Consider the following 20646-nt stretch of genomic DNA (forward strand, 5'->3'; position numbering starts at 1 on the left):
ACATCAGCATTTAATAACATAATGGTTGTCAGTTATTATTATTATTATTAATTGTATATAATGATCAAAAAAATTATTGTCATACATATTATATTAACACTGTATTGTACCAATGCATTTTATAAACACTACTAATAATAATTCCAGATTGGAATCGAGTAGTGTTGTTATTTGTATTGGTCGATCAGATTAAAATGTTATTGAAGCTATTCAGAACGAATGTTTACAAATTGACATTTCAAAGCCCCAACTACATATATTTTCCGAAACCAAAAGAGCCTTGGAAATAAGTCCCATTACTGGAAACTGGGATACTAGTTATAGATTTAAAAATACACACAAAAAATAAATATTAACATCAATTATTATCAACTACGAATTGTAATCGCCAATACCACGTTTATTTTATATACAGGCTGGACATATTATTACTCCAGTTGAGTTACCTAACCACAATAAGTGTTAGTTATATTAAGTATACAATTTAACAGTAATTAGTAATTACTAGATCTAGGTGTATGAAAAAAAATATATAATATCAATTTGTTTTTTTTTGCTTTTCCTAATAATATTAGTTTTTTTGTTAAAATGTGTATTCATTTACAGGATCAACACAGGTTGGCCTTCAATCAATAAGAAGTGTAATAATTGTAGAGCATATTTACTTTTGCGTGACTAGACAGCATAAAGGCCACTTAGTTTTATTTCTTTTGTTAAAATGATCGAAAGAGCGTGCGGAATGGCCATTTGCTACAAAATATTGATCAGTATAAAATGTTTAAATTTTGGTGGAAAAAATTGTTTTTCTTATAATTTAGTTTAACTTAATAGTTTTCGTAACTTGATACACTGTTCCGTTTTATAGTATGATACATTTTTGAAATTATAGTCACATAATAATTGTCTATATCAATGAAAATATTTATAAATCTTTGTAATTTTGATAGGTAGTAAGATTGAGTATTGACGCACAAAATTGTAAACCGTAACATGAATTTTAAAGTCAAGATATAACGCGCCTCAAATAACAAGACTTCTTAGTCGCACCATATACTACTAACGGTTGCAGATACTCTCTTTCACCCTATCTTGATTTTATCCTTTTCTTCTGGTAAACATAATATATTTGCATACTACTGCGCATCAGATAACGACCAGCTTTAATTTCCTACACTGCGAAACCTCCCCTATCCACCAGAATTCTTTATCATTTATGTATCTTGGGGCATTAAAGCGAGAAATAAAATTGCGGGATATTATGTCACAAAAGTAATAAAACATCAGGCCAAGTATAACATTTTTTTTTTTTCGGCGAGCATTATTATATGAATCGAGTAGAGAAATGTAGTCTCATTTTTCTCGACGGAAACTGAAAATTGTATAATATATAATATAGAGATACACACACAATACTGCGAACGAAACGTGCATTATCATTAAATGGAACAAGTCTTACTTACCCACTACGCTTCTTCTCGTAAAGTACAATGTTCTTAAGGACAAAAATTAATTTTCATAATATAATTATTATCATAGACTTGTCGCGTTGTGAACTCACGAACTGCATACAGATTATCCAATTATTTTGGTTACCGTGATTTCCATATTAATTTTCATCCTCTTTAGCTTCGCTTTAATAACATAAAATATAATATTACGAAGGACCTAATCTCTTTCCGTCTTGTCAATATTTATTTTAAATCCCCTGACAAACTACAGCCAATGTTAAAGTATATTAAGAAATTACATTTATAGAAATCATTTTTCAATTCTTTAAGCACATTTTTATTTATTTTCTAGTATTATATATAAGCCCCGACAATTGGGCAATATATTGGGTAAATTATAGTTGATACAGTAAAGTAAGATTTTTATAAAAAAAAAAGATCAAATACTGGTTTATATAATATAAAATAACTGTTTTATTTTTCAAAATTGTACTATAACGATGGTCGATACACTATATATTACCCTTACTGTACATTTAAAATAATGGTCGTTTTCAAATAATAAATTTAAAATCCATAAGAATTATTATGTTTTGTTATTGTTACTTTTATTAACAAGCTAGCCATATGAAATAAAAAAAAAATTAACAAGCTGACTGCGAGAAAACATATTAGTATCTAACGCTCTGAGTATAATATTTTGTACGCAATAACTTGATAAGCTATATACCTACACAACTACGAGCATGTAAACAAGTTTACTAGTATCTAATTTAGAAAAAATTGAACAATCTACAAAATACTAACTTCAAGCGAAGCAATGGTAATTAATAGGAATATAAAATGAAAACACTATTTTATAATTCTCAGTAGTAACTGATACCAGTGATGTTTTCATAAATGTCAGTAATTAATATAATGTAATAAATAAAGCCTTAGAGAATAAGGGAAAGTCGTATTTTAGTCATTGAATAAAACATTTTTTTTAATAAAACTTTTTTATAGATTTCATGTATTTGATGGTGCAATGGTACAAACTTAATCCTATATGTTTATAAAAAAAAAAGTAAATTTGGTTAATTTAAAAACGAGAATTCAAAAAGATTACGGAAAATAAATTTAAAAAAAGAATGCGGACAAAATACTTATCTTATAAGGAGAGGGTTTAAATGAAATTGAACATAGTTTAGAGCGACTTTGGATCTACTATTTGAAATAAACGTCGAGTGAGAACTTGAAGAAAAACGTAACTATTCAATACCCTCCGAGTTTCTGCTTACCCAAGCGAATAATTTGGCGGACCAATTCACCTAAATGTTCAGAAATGTATATCAGCAATAAGAAAAAAAAGACTCTCATAACAGATATAGAGTCCTCTGAAAAAGTCCTAAGAGGCCCCTTATACTTTCATAATAACAAAATATAGTATTTTTATGTTTAGAAAGGGTGAAGTATAGTATACGCCTAAAATGTCCACGGTTGTATAATTGTGTTTAATTTCAATACTTCCTAAACTCAGACGATTAACTGTTCAAGTTGACATACAAAAGTCATACTAATGCTATAAGTAAAATTATTAATATTTGTACAGTGTGATTTGTATAATGCATCAAAAATTAAAAATCATATTTTCTCAAATAACGTACAATTGGAAATTTTCATATAACAGAATAAACACTTATTCCATCAAAATTAATTAAGTCCAGTTGTTTTAAGTGTAGTAAGTGACAAACAAATCATTGTTGAATATTTGATAATGATAACATTTTTTACAAAAAAATAGTTTTGTCATCATTACAAAACACTATGCTATAAGTATAAATCATATTACATTGTAGCCTATTCTATACATTTACACGATAATTAATAAGTTTAAATGACACTACAGGTTAAGTATAGGTAGAGACATAATATGGTTTGTTATCCTACTAATTATAGTACTTTCAATTGGTTAAGAATTCAAAGGATATTTACTTCGGATCTCTTACAATAATCAATATACTACTAAGTAAAAAATAAATAACACAAAAAATCGTTCTGACAAAGATTATATTATAATCATACATTTGTATGTCAATTTCTATTGTTAAAATAACATATTCATCCACATAAGGGTTGCGTTTCCGGAAAAAAGATCCATTTTTTATAAACTCATCGAAAAATATGATATTTCATATATGTGTACATTATATATTATGTCTACTGTAATACTTTGAATTGTGTGCAAATATATTGGTGTTTTTTTCAGATGAAATCCACGACGGTGCTGTACAGATATAATGATATCAGCCGTAAAAACAGTTTTTACAGTCTCAACATAAGACATGCAGCAATTACCGGGGCGATTTACACACTGGTAAGTTGAGGATAATAAATGAATGGTTTTATGAGCTTTCGTTAAATCTATATGAACTATCAAACCCGGCTCTATTTCTTTTCTTTTTTAGTGATTTCAATTAATACATTATTTAGCTTTAAAATAAAAATGTACTTAACAATTAATAGCTGCTATGCTAAGAAACTATAAAAATGCACATATATTAATTTATTTAAAAAAAACTATCTATTCATACTTAACGTATACTTAGAAAGAATAAAAGATGAGTAGATTTTTAAAGGGTTCCCTTATTCTTTCCAATGTATTAAGTTATACTCTGAAAAATATAAAATACAACATCTTCGATATTTTATGGAAAATTATTTATATAAAAATTGGTTTTATTAAAAACTTCGTGTACAAAAACATTATTATGATAAAAGTTTATAAAAAAAAAATATTGCTTTAACTCAAAGGTAGACATTTGATTTAGTTATTAAAAAGAGAACGACTGACTAAGCAAACTGTTCGTCGATAAATAAGTTTGACTAAACAGTTTATCGAAAAAAACGTAAGCGGAAGGACAGTGGATTGAATATTATTTTTATCTGAACGCTTCTTTTTCTGATTTTATACCAACAAATTTTACTAATCATATTATTCTCAATATAAATCTGAAGGCCTTGTAATGTATAAAACATAATTTACCGTACATATAAAAATAGTTATATATATATAAACTTTTTTTAATTTGTGAAAAATTAAAAAAATGTGTAGCCTTAATAATAAAATATTCTTTAGATAGTTTTGGTTAACAGATTTAAAATGTAAATGTGCTGAGGCATTCTTGACACGAAATCTTAATTTGATAATTTGTATATTTAGTCTTCGATTTTTTTATGGCGTTCCGAAACAATTTCAGAGGTAATTTTCTTGAAAGATACTGTTCCACTGTAGCTGTGGAGTACTCAGTTTAATCGCTTTGAAGATGGTTTCGAAACGTCAGAAAACAATTTAAGATATGGATAAATCTAAACGTTATAAAACTAAGATTTAAAATGTTCTATAAAAAAATTATATATATATTAACTGTAAATACCTAGAATATTCTCATTTTCCTATCCAATGTTTGTACTTTGTTTTATTGATAAACATTAACTACAGTTTTGCAAAAAAGAATTTCAAAAAGAGACATTATAATACTTGTCCTACCAAATAATTGACTGCTTGTTTGCTTTAATTTAAAATGCATATTTTTTTCGTCGTGTCGTTGTACAAAAAAAAACATTGTTGACTTCTGTTTTTACTTTAATAAATCAAGTTTCTTTTGAAACACCTCACTTATAATAAAAAAGTGTTTTCAAACAATGTTCCAAAGTTGTCCTGAGGACATATAATAAAGTATATACTGAGAAAGCAACGAACGCCGGTTATTTAGTTTGGCTTTTGTCCAACTACTTAAGGTGTAAATTGTAATGTTCCAGGATAAATGGCAAACCATTTACTTTTGGTTTTTATGTTATTCTATGAATATTTTATCTTTCTTTTTTAAAGTATACCTTTGATTTTCGAAAATATGTATGTAAAGTAATATATTTAGAATAGATATTTATCGGCACGGCCGTGGCGCGCGCAGAGCTAAGTAAAAAAAAAAAATATATGATTTTTTTTGAAAATCTCAAGTTGATCAGTGACTCACTACCCGAAACATAAGTATAAAAAATAATAAGTGCGTAAAACACAAAAAAAAACAATAAACTGAAAAAAATCACACACGTTTTCGGCATTCGATGCCAACGTAAAGACTACAAACGCTGCTGTTTTTCTTTTGTTTGCACTTTAATGATTTCAGTTTATACCTTTGTGTTTTTCTATAATATAATTAATCAATTTTGTATTGACACACTCTCTCTCCTATTTCCATGTCCGTTAAGTTGTAGTCAGCGGTAATATTGGCTAACTCTAATCTATTATCTAATTATCTAATCTATTATAACAGCATCCCTAAAAATCTGTACAATTGTGCGACCTATACAACTGTTCAAGATTGTCCATCTAAGTTGTTCTGGGTCTCCTCTGCTGCGTATTTAATTTATTCTTCCTTGTAAGGATTAGACGTACTACGTAGAGTACAATACTTACCTGAATGTCTCACATGTTCAAAGTAGTTTTAACCGTTTTAACAATTTCCTTCTCCTTCTGTATTGGTGTATAATTATTTCCTTTCGTACTCTATCTGTCCAACTTATTTTATGCATACAGCTGTATGTCCATGTACCATTTTATTTTATTTAGAGCCCTATTAGTAGGGATCCATGATTCTACTGTGTACAATAGTAGAACACATAACATTTTAATATTCTGATTTCTGCACCAAAGGCTTAAGACTAGATTTCGCCCACACAAAACTTTTTTTTAGAATAATGGCCGACCTAGCTTTTCTAATACGCTGTTTGATTACGACTATAGAATGACAGCTGTCATCACAGTGTTACCTAAATAAAAAAAGGAAATAATTCGAAGACATTAAGCAAGTCTGAATATGTTTTAATTGTTTCAATACTATTGTGTAGCGTGAATACTATCAGAAAATATACAATGTTTTATCGTACGTATTTAATAGTATAATATTTAACTTTAAATTCATTCTCAGAGAATTTTAATGTTATGGGAAGAAGAAATTTTCAAATTAAGCAAAAAATTAGGGCTTTTATACCTTTTATGGAAAAAAATACCATTTTCCGCAGTGTAATACGTTTCAATCCGGATTGAAAATCCAACGATTCCACCAACGTTCACATATAAAAGCATGCGTTAACAAGAATATATAATATAAATCATACATGCATAAAGAGCATAATATAATATACATGACTTACATAGTAATCCATGCATAGGCTTTAACCTTGTGTAGTAGCACAAAGACATTATAATTGGATTTCTATTTACATTCAAAGTATTCGAATCGTTATTAGTTTATTGAAATGGAAATACTCAACAATTATAATAAAAAAAAGAAAATTCGAATCAAAATCCATATCGGCCTGTTTGAGAACATCTAACAGAATCATGTATATTATATCGTAAAACCCTTTAATACGATTTATTTGCATAGGTTAAAACGATACAAATCATAACTTCAACGCGGTTTTCAGAAAATATTAGTTTTACATAAACGGTTTTATATATATTTTTTTAATATTTTCTGTGCCCGGGTCCACGATATCAGCTAACCCGCTGAATCGAGTCGTTCGTGTAACAATTTTAAATGCCGAAAATTATTCGCTTTCTCTTGAAAATCAAAATAATATAATGAATAAAATGCTTTGCCCTTACTGCGCCTCGACCCATCTGTGCTGGCTTTTTTTCCTACCCGTCTGAAGCGTAAAAAAACAACAACGTGGAATATTATGTTTGTTATTGCAATACGAAATTTTTCCAAAGCTGTATAAAAGCGACTGTTGCCAAATAAAACGTCGCTCATATCACAATCCGTACAGTCTGCTGCAACTACTTTTTTTTTCGGCTGGCAAAAAAATTACGAGAAGTATATCCTACGACGTCTACATTAATATCTCACCGTAAATGGGTCGGTTGTTTTCACGTGCGTTATATACCCGCTTTAGAGTAAACACACACACGTCGTCAGTCGTAAAACGTTGCAAATATATAAAACATTTTATCTTCGCACTTAAACGTAAGGCTTGAATCAAACATACGACGACCCGCGCAAAATGAATAAGCGGTTCAATGCGCGGTTTCAAAGCGATTGCACCGGTTAAATTATCACACCTTTTTGGATTATTTCAATGTATTGAATTCAATCGGAAAAAAAAAATTCATAATTAAAAACGGAATGAAATTATAATTTGTTTAAACCGAGTAAGAAATGTACAGATTACATAGTTTTATAGAATTTCAACTTTATGTCTGCGTACTTAAACTCGTTTATTTTTATTTGTTTTAATGTTGTAAATCAAAATTTTTGTGTATCAAAGTAAGTTGACTAAATCTGATTTTACCATCGGAAAATACATGCATGGAGAAAAAAATTGTAATAATTGAAATAATATAATAAGACTGCATTCGCGCCAACTTTTTTGCTCAAAAACAAAATCCATTCGGAAACAAAGGAATTGAAATAAAAAGTTAAATGTTTGATGTTGTACTAATTGGTTCTAATAAATACTGAGAGATTCATTACACTGTCAACTTATATTCGCGTAATCCCGTACGAAACATACAACTAATTAACAAGATTAAATTAAAGATATCGCCGAAAGACTACTTATTTTTCAAACAACATTTCTGTGAATTCAACATACAAAAGATTACAAAAACTCACGGGAGACACGTAACGTTTGGTGTTTTTTTTTTTTTTAATTTAACAGTAATAAGCAATAATAACAATAATTCAAAAAACATGTAAACGAGTTAACCGGGGAAAAAATAACATAATTAGCACTGTCCGTCATTGTACACGTCTGTGATAATTTGAGATTTTTATAGTATATTATATTACTATGAAAAGTGATTGAACACACGGATGAACCCACATAATAATATACTTTATAATGTATCGATCATGTTTGGAAAACGAGTAAGTGTACACAACCAGCTAACGCTATATATTAAATCGTATACAGAAACCCACGTAATATCAACAAAAGATATATATGTACACAAAATATGTTCTTATGAATTTCGTGAACAACGCTGTGTATACTTGAATGATGTATACCACCGCGCAAATCAAGTTGTAATCGAATGCCGGGAATTAGAATAAGTGGGGAAAACTGATAAAAACGCACACCGCGGTGGTGGTGGTGGTGGTTGGTGTACCACGTTATAATCAAATTTAATAATAATAACGCACACGTGTTTGCACAAAACATATTATGTTTACCCAAACATCTCGTGGTGCAAGTAGTACGGTAATTGATTTGCGGGAAATATTCTAACGGACCGACGACTCGGATACCTGTTATACAACCGAAGTACACGACTGACGGTTTTCTTGATGCGTAAAACGCGTATGCGATTATGTCCAAAATTTCAGTTGGTAAAAGAAAAACTAAGTGTAAAATCCTGGACGATTTTCTCGTCCATGGAAATGTCACGATGCTATTTTTCCCGGATTTTGTACACCGCGACGCTGGGCAACACTTACGGCTTAGTTATTTCCGTTATTATTATTAGAACGTGTGAATCAAGCAAGACGTTGTTTAATGACGGCGCTTTGGATAGGCAATTCTCCTACTTTAGTGTGACGGATTCGTTTAACTGTAAGTTTCCAAACGCACATTTTATTCGGGATAATAATATACACTCCACGTTATACATATACCAGCCTCGGTGTGTTTACGTACTCGGCTATCTCACGCTTACCGTTTGCCACTTTCCGTAGATGGCCCAATGAATAATTTAACGCTTTAAATAAAAGCCGGCTAAAAGGAATTTGCATGTATCTACAATACGGTTTACGCATCTAAATGAGTTTTACTGGCACCGTCACACGGACATTTTATACCCAAACTTATTTGAAATGAACATAACCAATAATTTCTATTACAATACAATTCTATTTGCCTTGTAAACTACTAACGTAGTAGATACCAAGAAACTATTCTTTTTTCTTTTTTTTTTTTACTAAAAATTACAATTTATTATTATACTGTTCGCCCAGTGTATTCTCCGTCCATTTAAATAGACGTTATTCTATATTAGGTCGTTTATATTCAACACAAAGCTTGTTTGATAAATATGATATTATAATAGTACAATAAGTAATAACTAAATGTATTTTTCGCTCGTTACATTTTTACAGCCCTTACTACAACATAAGTTATGGGCGTAACTCAAACAGGATAATATTGACTAAAGAACAAAAATTACTGAACGGAGAAAAGTCACGAAGTGGGAGACTATCTAGTACTTAGTGATTATAAAGTGCGACAAATTTTATTTCCTTTAAATTTTAGCCAAACAACACAAAATATTAAGTAATAGCCAAAGTAAAAAGTACGACGTTTTTCTCTGCGAGTGTAAATAATATATTGTATTTTTTTCACTAGATTAGTGTATTATTTTTAAATACTGACGGATTTGACAAATTTTTCCCATTAAAAAATGCTCATATTTCATTTTAAATGTATGGCGATTGTGAACATTTTATCAGGTAAATGATCGAAATATTGTAATTTTTGCCAAGATTTATGTATAATATAACATGGACCGTAACAATTACTCATTCTGACATAGTGAAATATGCACGAATTCTTTTTTTTTTTTTCATTCTTTACCCGTGAAATAAGGCGTATATTATTATTATAATTTTGTTAGCCTCCGGTCATTATAAACCGTTTCATTTATTATGTTACATAAGATACAACAACTTATATCTCATACATGTCGTTCACAAGTCATCGACTAAAATATAATATTTTACTTTGCAGAATTGAATTCGAATATTTTATGTACTAATAAATTAAAGGTATAAAATAAAAACTTGATGAAATGTTTTTCGCATTTAAAAATAATAAATAACAATATTTAACAAAATATAATATATTTTATTCTTTTAATTTGTTCTAAATGATTTTCTCGAACATTTTTTTTAAAGTAACGTATGTTATTTTTTTCGTGGATCCTTTAACTTTTCAAGTACTGACATCGATAAACAGCTAAAAACAGTCCATTTGTTCAAAGCTCACGAAAAATGACATTTTCAAAGTCAACAAAATGTAACGTTTGCTAATTCAAAGAAGTTATCGATTTGGTCGAGGTTTTTTAATTATAAAAATTATAAAAAAAATATTTGTATAACTTTATATATAAACGTATATATATATAAGTATTTAAAAACTTAAAAATACAAATTGAAATCACTACAATATACAACGCCGACTATTTTTAACAAATAACGAATTACTTTTAAAAAACATTTAAAGTACGTATTACCCACGTAACATAATCTATTTAATTCATGAAAAATTAAAAGTAAATATAAAAGTATATTTGTTATTTCCAAATGTATTTATTTACAAGTCAAGATATGATGGTTCTCTTTCTACCACTGATAAATATAAAGCTGATTTGCTAGCAACAAAACTATCAGATGTATTTATAAACTGCAGTCTATACTTGATAAGCTAACCTACTTGAAATAGTTTTAGACGTTATACAGTTCCCTATTTACCATTCTTGTCACTTGCTGCTAAACATTCTTCGCCAGATTAAGTAGTAAATTACTAAAAAAATATACTAAAAAAGAGAATGACTTAATAACCGACAAAAAAATTTAACATTTTCTAAGAAAACCAAACGCCTTTCTACCAACTCCTTTTTAAAAAACTTTTTTCGTTTGCTGTAAATTATGTTCATTGGTTGATTTTCATTCATATAAAATTATGTATAAATTATTACCGTCGGCGAAAGTTAGATTTTACAAGCTACAACAAATTATTGTTATAAATTATAATAAATGGGCCATTAAGTCAAAAGGGTCAAACCATACACACAAACGTCGTGTAAAAAGCTGTTAGCTTGGGTCCATTAGTCTAAAAAGGTAGTAGCGCTCAGGGAACATAAAGGCGTTATGTATTTTGTAATGCTAGTAGCTTTGTGTTGGCAGTCGTTCGCAGTGGTTGGTCTTGACCAGCCGATGTTTGTTATGATTGTAAAACTTTTGATTAAAAGCAAAGCGGCCAATACACTGCCAATGCCAGCGTGTGCATTCATGTCACTTTCAGGTTTAATTACCTCTCCGGGCTTTCAGGCCTCAGTTTAAGAAGTTTCAACATAAATAATACTCTTACATAAGAAATATTATAAATAAGTAAATAGCTCCAGTTTCCCTATACCTAATATAAACATTTTTTTAAAAATCTATTAACATTTAGTAGTTGTTTTCAAATTAGATGCAAATTATTTCACTAGTGTAAATGTTGAATATAATTAATTTCAAACATTTAAATGTTTAAAGTAGCACGAAACAAAATTAATTTTAACATTCTCTATCTTCTTATTTTATTTATTCGTATTGGTATCTTCTAAAAACACCCTTTGTCTAAAAAAAGCTATTCTATAAAGATATTTTGTTTTTTATTCTGTTACTTTTAATTGAAATTTAACTTTTCCAGATTTTATTGAGTACTATGCTATTATTTATACAGTGATGTACATCAGGGATTCATCTGGGACGGATCTCCTTCTAATGTATGCCAATGTATTCATACATAAAGTACAGCTACACATATGTACTAATCTTATCAAGTATCAGAACGTAAACAGTTTATATTTAATGTTAGTACTCTATCATGACGGTAAACCTCACGCTTTTTATAAACACTAACCGTTATCCGATACCGAGTGCTGCGCATGCGCATTACGATAAAATATTTACCATAATATTACATTTTATGTTGTGCAAGAACTCCATAATTTCTTGTTGAGGTTATGAATTATATATATATATATATATATGTGCCATGTGTTATGATTACCAACCAATCATACAATTTCAACAATTTATATACATGTATTGCCGTACAGTTGGCGGTTATCCCTGACGAGGGTCTTAACCGAATTATGGCGGACAAGATACAGGGGATGCGAAAACAAACCCGTGACTCCCCTAATCCGGTTGTAGCTCCAACGACTCGTCAATCATATAATATTATGCACCGTCCATGGCAGAGATTGAAAACAACTACACGGCGAAGGAACAATCAAAAATCATTTGTGATTCAGAACGTATTTTTCAACAAAATATTTGTTCATCCTTTGGATTTAAACGAAACGTTTATTTGAGTGTAGTACATCACTGGTATACGATTGAAAACGTTTATCGCCTAAACGTGGACATTACTGTAATAATATTGTAATTTATTGTAGTGCGTTTTTTATTTTATGACGCATTATAAGACTACAACCAATCGAACCAAACAGTTGGCCGAATTAATAATAAAATACAACGACGCGGATACCTAGGGATCAGCAGCGATATGCATAAATTTACATTATTTATGATTTCCATTTTAATTTATGTTTTCTTTCATTAAAATACCAACCTCGTGTAATATCGTTATTAATTTTAATTGGATTAAGCTACAATATAATATCGGCCCCGGTGAGTGCGTACTTGTCCATAAATCACACGACTACTTATGGTTGACATCAATAGAATATTATAGAATAAAACCATAAAATGTCGACGAAATTCAATGCGATGCATTATTCTATCGTATCAATCACTACTAATAAGAATCCGAGGACTAGATGACTAACCCGCTAAGGCTGGGACAACATAACAACGCGATCCGTCAAATATGTTGGCTACTTTTACATCTTATTACTCTTAGTAGTCGACATTAATCAATCAAAACTGATTTGAAATTCATTAAGACATTTTTTTTAAAAATCCATTTATAATTAATTGAAGCATACAATCAGGCTTTTTTTTTAGACACAGTGCAGTAATTTATTTTGATTTTTATACATTTATATCATCAATAATAAATAACATTTTTAAAAAATTCTGATAAAAAACTCTTAGGTTAATATATTATAGATGTAAATAACTTTGTTCAAGTCACGTCCGTGCTGTTGTCCCGTGTCAAATTAAATCGGGAAATCCGGTAGTTTCGAAGTTTCTCTGATAAAAGAATAGAACCACTTCAACCCTTAAATAAAACATTCATGTTGTGTATATGTACTTGAGTACCTACACAAGATATCCATTTAACAAACAAAAATACTCATTTTCAAGACCAACATATATATATATATATATATTCTAAAAAACATTATTTATAGATAAAAAAGTTTATTTATCTTTTGTTCCTGTAATGTTGAAATTAAATTGAATAATATGTCAGATAAAATAATTCTATGCTTAACATAAATTATTATTTTTGGAGCATAAAGGTGGGATCCGTAATATTTATTACTCATTATAAACCATAATATTTTCTTTGTCTACACCTGTAAAAGACAGCAGGAAAAGCGGACAAGCCATTTAGATTAAAGCAGAAGTGACCCTTTTATGTTGTACGGAAAATGACCCACGGACAAAGCAGACACTAGGGAAACTTTCGAGAAAACTTATATAAGTTGTGTGTTAATTTTTCCATTAACAAATACACAACATATTCATTAAATATAAATTAATTCAGAAATTTGCTTCCGTGTAAACTATAAAGAAGTTATATTATATTTTAGTCAAAATATAATATACTACCTTTACTGACTATAACAACCTATACTACCTGAGAAAATAGTGTCGTATTATCGTTAAAAACATAGGTCTATAATATATTATAATAGATCAATTTTATTGAGTGATAGTAAAATACAGCATGTCTACGTTTAATAGTTAAAAAATGTAGTTAGATTTTTTTACCCGGAAAAAAATTAAAATCACTAGATTATCAATTCTTTTGTTGCAAATCAATGCCAATAAGCGTAACAACTAAAGATGATTGTAAAACAAGATGAATGAAAAAGCAATACGTTTAAAAAAAGTATGATTTCACCCCGATGAATGATGTTCTATTAGGCCATTGTTATTGCAAATCACTTATTAAAAAGATATTTTATATTTATCTGGTTTTATATTTTATTCCATCAGATGACATTTTCATAACATTACTATTCAATTACTATAATAAATAATAATAATACATTACTGAACATTAATTACAGTATTATACATGCGTGTATATTTTTGTTGTAATATAAGATATATCGTTTTTCATAAATATTTAGTTATTTTATTGTTTGTGTGTGTTCCAGAATATTTCTGTTTTGGTGGTGCTAATATACAGTTGGATGATAAGCACAAATCTGAAAAACGCAGCTCAACTTCAAGATGTATTTTATGGTAATTATTACTATGAATGTATTAATATACCTACTATATTATTTTATAGTTAGTACAAAATGACAATAACATACATTATACATAGCTTTTGTCTAGCTTGTTGGGTTAAAATATCACCAACATGGTGTTTATTCATTGAAAAAATCGTACAAGTTAAAAAAAAATACTTTTAAGCTTATACAAATTAAACTCTAAATAAATTAACATGGTCGAAATTTATTAAAACCCCTATTTTCTTAAATATTACCTATATAAAACTCCTTAAAACCTGTCCGCCTTTAATTCCCTTAACGTCAACAACAAAGTTAGGTACAACTTTTTGACATGATTGAAATGAAGTAACTTTTAGTCATTTTACCTCTTTATACCACTACATTATAATTAAAACTTTTCAAGGGTAATTCTGGAATTAAACAAAAATGAGCTTGTAGAACATAATATAAAATTCGTCTTGTTTAAAAAGGTAATTATTCAGTCTTGAATACATTTTATTCTATTAAATCAATAAGGTCATTTATTTGATCTATTGATATTGCATATCTTTCTTCAATTCAATCATCGACAATGAGTGTTACATACACAAACTGTTTAACGTTATTTGACTAATTAGTCGACATGATGTGTTTAAGATATAATACAGTTCGTTGTGCATTAAGTATAAACACATGTTGCAAAAATCGGTAGAAAATCTAGAGTAAAATTTAATCAGGAAATTGAAACTATAAGTATGGGTAACCCTAAGTGTAAAACTTAGAATAACAAACAAATCCTTATCGACGAGTACAAATGTAACATCATAAATAAACTTTTTTGCTATCTGCTATAATATGTTTTAAAAATGAGTCTTACACACTTAACACCTGGGAAACGCAAACTATTTTCATCCTTAACAATTAATCACGTGGTCGGGCCTGGGCTTGAAAATACGTTGTTAAAAGTTAATTTATTCCACCGTAGTTTTATTAATTTTTACATGTATGAATTATATTTTTTTGTTTCAATATGGATACGGATATGAATAATGATAGTGAGTTTTCGATTATACACACATAAATAATATAATATATTTATATTTATTATAAATATTACATACATATATACACTGTAGTTACCATACGATATACCGATTTACTCACAACACATATTGTTTAAATATTCCTGATAGAGCGGTCGAACACTCAATTAGTATACCAGTAATAATTATTCGATTCGATTAATCAACATAACCGCATTTGTGTGTAACATCACCCATTGTCTATCGGTGTTTATGAGACGGGAAATACGAAGACGGATGAATGGGGTATAATATATATTATTGATTGTGATGTTGTCTCGAAGGAACACGGGGTAGACGTCCTTAGATTTGTTACCAAAATGTATTCATCCGGATACATCGACGGTGTAACAACCAACAAAGATAATTATTGGTTTTATTTGCTACTATATTATATTGTGTGATTTTACAAAACTTGACAACCCGTTTTTTTTTTATTCTCATCACATTTCACTCAACTCAAAATAACTAAAACTGGTCAGATTCATATTGCGGGCACGGTAATTATAAAACTCTTAAAATAATATTTATAACTCATATTAATATTAATACAACTATACCGAGTCTCTTAATAGCCCCAAAAGGGTTTCCTGTACACTGCCCTCCTAAACAAAAAAGCCGTAACTCGAAAAAAAATTTTTTTTTGAAAACCCGTTTAAACAAAGTAAAATGGTTTCTTACTTGGTTTAATCGGTTTTTTAACAAAAAACATTTTTTTTTTAATTACGGCATTTTTGCTTAGGAGGGCAGTACAATAATTTATAAAGATCTACCGTCTTCGACAAACTTTAATTTCAAAAAGTTACACGACAAGCGCATGTCATATATTATTGTCAATTTCATAATTAATCTAATCATCTACCACTATAAAATGTATTTTTTTTTTTTTTTAATGTATTGCTAAAATACAATAATTTTACTGATGTCAGTCGTACATGTTCGATTTTAATGGTATTTTTATTTTTTTGACTCAAGCTATTAACTGTATTACAAGTATAATACAATAGTAATTAAAGAAGGTAACTCGAATCAGAAAATTTGAATACATTTCCAAATATCCACAAAATCGCGCTCTTAACTACGTCAGTTAAAAAAAGAATCATTCCATATATATATATACATTTATTTTAATTAGATGCCTACTCGTGTACTATAAAATGTGTAAAGTAAATCATGACATACTATACAATTAGCAGTCTTGTAGTTGTGACACAAATCTTACACATAATATATATTTTATAATTCCGTCAGACTTAAACATGGTTCATATTACAAATACCAAACTGCACATCCATATGTATTAACCGTAATAAATTTGTACAGTGGTTTCCTGCTTGTATAATTCGAGGCACACCGTACTCATCAATCAATACGCCCTACTAATTTCACGGGATTTAGGACTGTTGGATACTACAAATGATGTTTCAGCACATAAATCTTATCACGATTAGTCGAATACATACATATAGAAAATTATAAATTAATATGATTAGATTATTTGGCAAACCCATTATAAACATTAACATTTCCTATTATGAGAACGTGTCAATTCTATATATATATATTATTATAAAATATTAAATGATATAGTATTTTTAAAAAAAACATTCGTTTCATATAGTTTATACAATGTTATTCATGTAGTACTCCCGAAAGCTGTACTTAACCTAAGAGACATTTGTTTATTATTATAATTTTTTAAAACGCAGATTTTCCGTTTATTTCATTTGTATTTTTCTTATAATATTTTTTTAAATTATAGGGACTGAAAGTAAATACTTAATTTAAATCATTTTGGCGTTAATAAAATCAAAGTACACATGTAATTAATAATGTTTATTTTTAGTGACGTAGAACTCTTGCATAGTCCTATTTTCAAATAAAATCATACTCACAGCCCGCCAGAAAATCATAGCGTATCCAAATTATTCAGAATCCCTAATACTTGCAGTAATTTTCAAATTGTTACTTGTTAGTATATTTTATACATAGGTTAATTTAACCGTTGTTAGCACACGCCTGGTGGAAGTTAAAATGAGTCTGTCTTCTGTTAAGGGGTAACCGTGAATACAGGGTTCGCTGCAATATGTAAATTCACATATTTAAATAAACCTACTTTATAATAAGTTTAAAAATACTTTAAATAAAATATGTTACTACTGTTATTTGCGGTATGCACATTACTCTAAAAATATAATTATTTTGCTCACAGGTGTTCAAATTGCATATTCAGCCGTAATTGGAACTAATTTGTTCAACTTTGCTGCAAGTGTCGTACTTCTTCTTGGGATCGTTAAAGTAAGTATTACTCATAAATATAATAAGTCATATGACGTGTGATACAATAATATATTGTATGATTAACCACTATCAATGGGTAATAGCAAACATTGTACATATAAATTATTTTGCAATCGTTGCATATTCGTATAACTTTAAAACTCATCTCTTCTTCTGTTTTACAATTTTTCAAAACAAAATCTAAGAGACAACTGAGTAACCGCTATCTATTTTAGTTTAGAGATAATGGTTACCTCATTGAAAGTTGTATGTAAACCACTAATATATTCTGATGACAGTATATTGTACAATTTAAAGAATATGTATGAATATCTTATTGTTGGAACAGGATGTTAGACATCAATATAATTATTATGTAAAAAAAGTAAGAATAGTCAATTTAAAGAGTGGGTGAGCTAGAACAAACAAGACAAATTGGTGAATGTTGTAAATGATGATAAAGTAGGGACCGAGATGGGACAGTCGTGACAAATTGAGGGTAAAATTAAGAAAGTACCTAAACCCTTACATGTGTGAAAAAAAAGTGATGAAAATTAATAAACAACTATGAACAAAAGACATATGAATTCGATATTCCTAATGCGTTTTAGAAGGAGTCACGTAAATAATTATAACTTACAGAAATAGTTAAAACCAAATATTTTTCATTGTAATTAACATGGGTTCATTACCCGTAAACTTACTAGTAGTTATTCACTATTAGTGACTTCGAGTGCAACTTCGATATTTAATAAGATCGGTTTAACAGATCAGGGAAGAATGCAATAAGGTATTAACAAAATAATAACTTTGTTGGAAAACGATATAATGGTAGTTAATAAAAGAATAAATTAATTAATTGAAATGATTGGTGTTCCCGAAGGTGAAAACAAAAATTGTGGCAAAATGATAAAGGAAATTTCAAAGACATTGGGGGAATCCACTTCTGTTGAATATGCGTTTAGTATACAATCGAAATCATTCATGCATTGATAATAACTTGTGAAAAATAATATAGAAACCGGTATCATTCAAACAAATATTACCACGATCTCATCAATACCCGTTAAAAATAAAATATTTCAAAGCGAAATTTATAGTCAATTAATTAGTCATTTAATTATATGAAGGTCGTATGTAAATTAAGTTCTGAGTTCTAAGAAATGTATACAGAAAAATAGGACAAATTAAATAACTATTTTTTTTTTGCGCTATAAACATCTCGTTTTTTATTGCTCTTTACTGTATTATTTTTTTAGATTAATTTTTTATTATTATTCAAGATAGTAATTTTCTTAAGAAATATTTGCTGAGAATTTTGACTGGTCGACCACCAACTTTGGATAATTACTTTTAAAGTTATTAAAGGTTAAAATTTAAGACAGGAGGTGGAGTGCAGTAAAGTTATTTTCATCTGAGCGCATCACTTTATACTGCACTCCACCTCCCGTCCTAAACATAAGACTTAAATTACTTTAAAAGTAACTTTACAAAAATTGGTTGTCGACCAGTAAAAATTCTCAGAAAATTATTCTAAATAAAATGTCGCGATACGTTTTAAAATTAAGTATAATACACAATTAATTCAGAAACTACCAAAAAACCAGTCTGTTCTAAATTTAAGCGATTGGAAGAATGGATGACAGCAGTTCTATTATGCGCATCTCGAATAAAACAAGATTTGGCCATAAAAGTTAAAAAGCATCCTAATAATAAAGCGTTCTTATCTTTTCACGTCAAACATAGAAACAATTTTACAAACATTTTACGGTATGCAAAAACTTAATTTTATAAAAATAAATGTTCCTCTAAAGAAACTAACCCCAAATTTACTTAGAAATTAATAAAAAAAGTGACTATAACTTAGGACCCGAGTAAAAATGAAATAAAATCATATAAACTTACATATTATATTCTTATATAACTTTATTGAAGAGTTAAGTATCCTAGTATAAACAAGGATCAAGATATTTATTTTTTATTTGTTTAGAAGACAAAATATTAAAAAGTTTACAAATTCTGTGCGTACTGTGGTTGCATAATAAAAAACCCAATATTTCAATTTAGATTATATTCATTATATATTACATATACTTGTAAATAAAATCAGCTTAAAACTTATTAAAAAAAAAAATAAAAAACAGAATTATCTATACTTCTTCACAGAATAAATACATCAAAAAATACTAAAATACTTTCTGCTAATAGATAATGCTATTTTTTTTTTGTTATCTCTTCATCTAAACAAAAAACATGTTCCAGCCTTGGACTTTTACAGATGGACGTCCTTGACAAAAGTTTAAAAAAATTAAAAAACATTTTTTTTTTTTGTAAAATGTATTATACAAATGAAATAATTTAATAGTCGATAGTTTCTCTTTGGTTAGATTTAACACAATTAATCATTGTACTCTATGTCAGAGTCTCGACACGCCTATGGCGTGACGCATGAAAATATTGCTTGGGCGATTTTTTATTAAAACACAATGCTTACTTTTTTTAAATAAGAAAACTTTACTCAGTTATCAAGCCCAGCTATCAAGTTATCAATGGTAGGCGTATTCAAAAAAGCATTTATTTTTATTTCTATGTAAAACATTACAATGTTAAAACATTTTGTATAAATAAAAATAACGTACATAAAGTAATTTTGTAATATATAAAT

The 20646-nt window shown here is 28.5% G+C and overlaps 1 protein-coding gene across 3 annotated transcripts in view; it reads left to right on the forward strand.

The window, feature by feature from the left end:
- LOC126846776 (uncharacterized) overlaps positions 1-20646 on the forward strand; it is a 67919-nt gene that overhangs the window by 31561 nt on the left and 15712 nt on the right. For all 3 annotated transcript variants that reach the window (XM_050586564.1, XM_050586563.1, XM_050586566.1), the window contains 3 exons: positions 3697-3804; positions 14560-14647; positions 17914-17999. In XM_050586564.1, the coding sequence (XP_050442521.1) occupies positions 3697-3804; positions 14560-14647; positions 17914-17999 (282 nt within the window). The remainder of the gene's footprint in view (positions 1-3696; positions 3805-14559; positions 14648-17913; positions 18000-20646) is intronic.

Source organism: Adelges cooleyi, unplaced genomic scaffold (genome assembly GCF_023614345.1).
Source record: "Adelges cooleyi isolate 19-005CV unplaced genomic scaffold, UGA_ACOO_1.1 ACOO_flye_CR_arks_rails_tigmint_CR_PRNA_9, whole genome shotgun sequence".
Classification (NCBI taxonomy): Eukaryota; Metazoa; Arthropoda; class Insecta; order Hemiptera; family Adelgidae; genus Adelges; species Adelges cooleyi.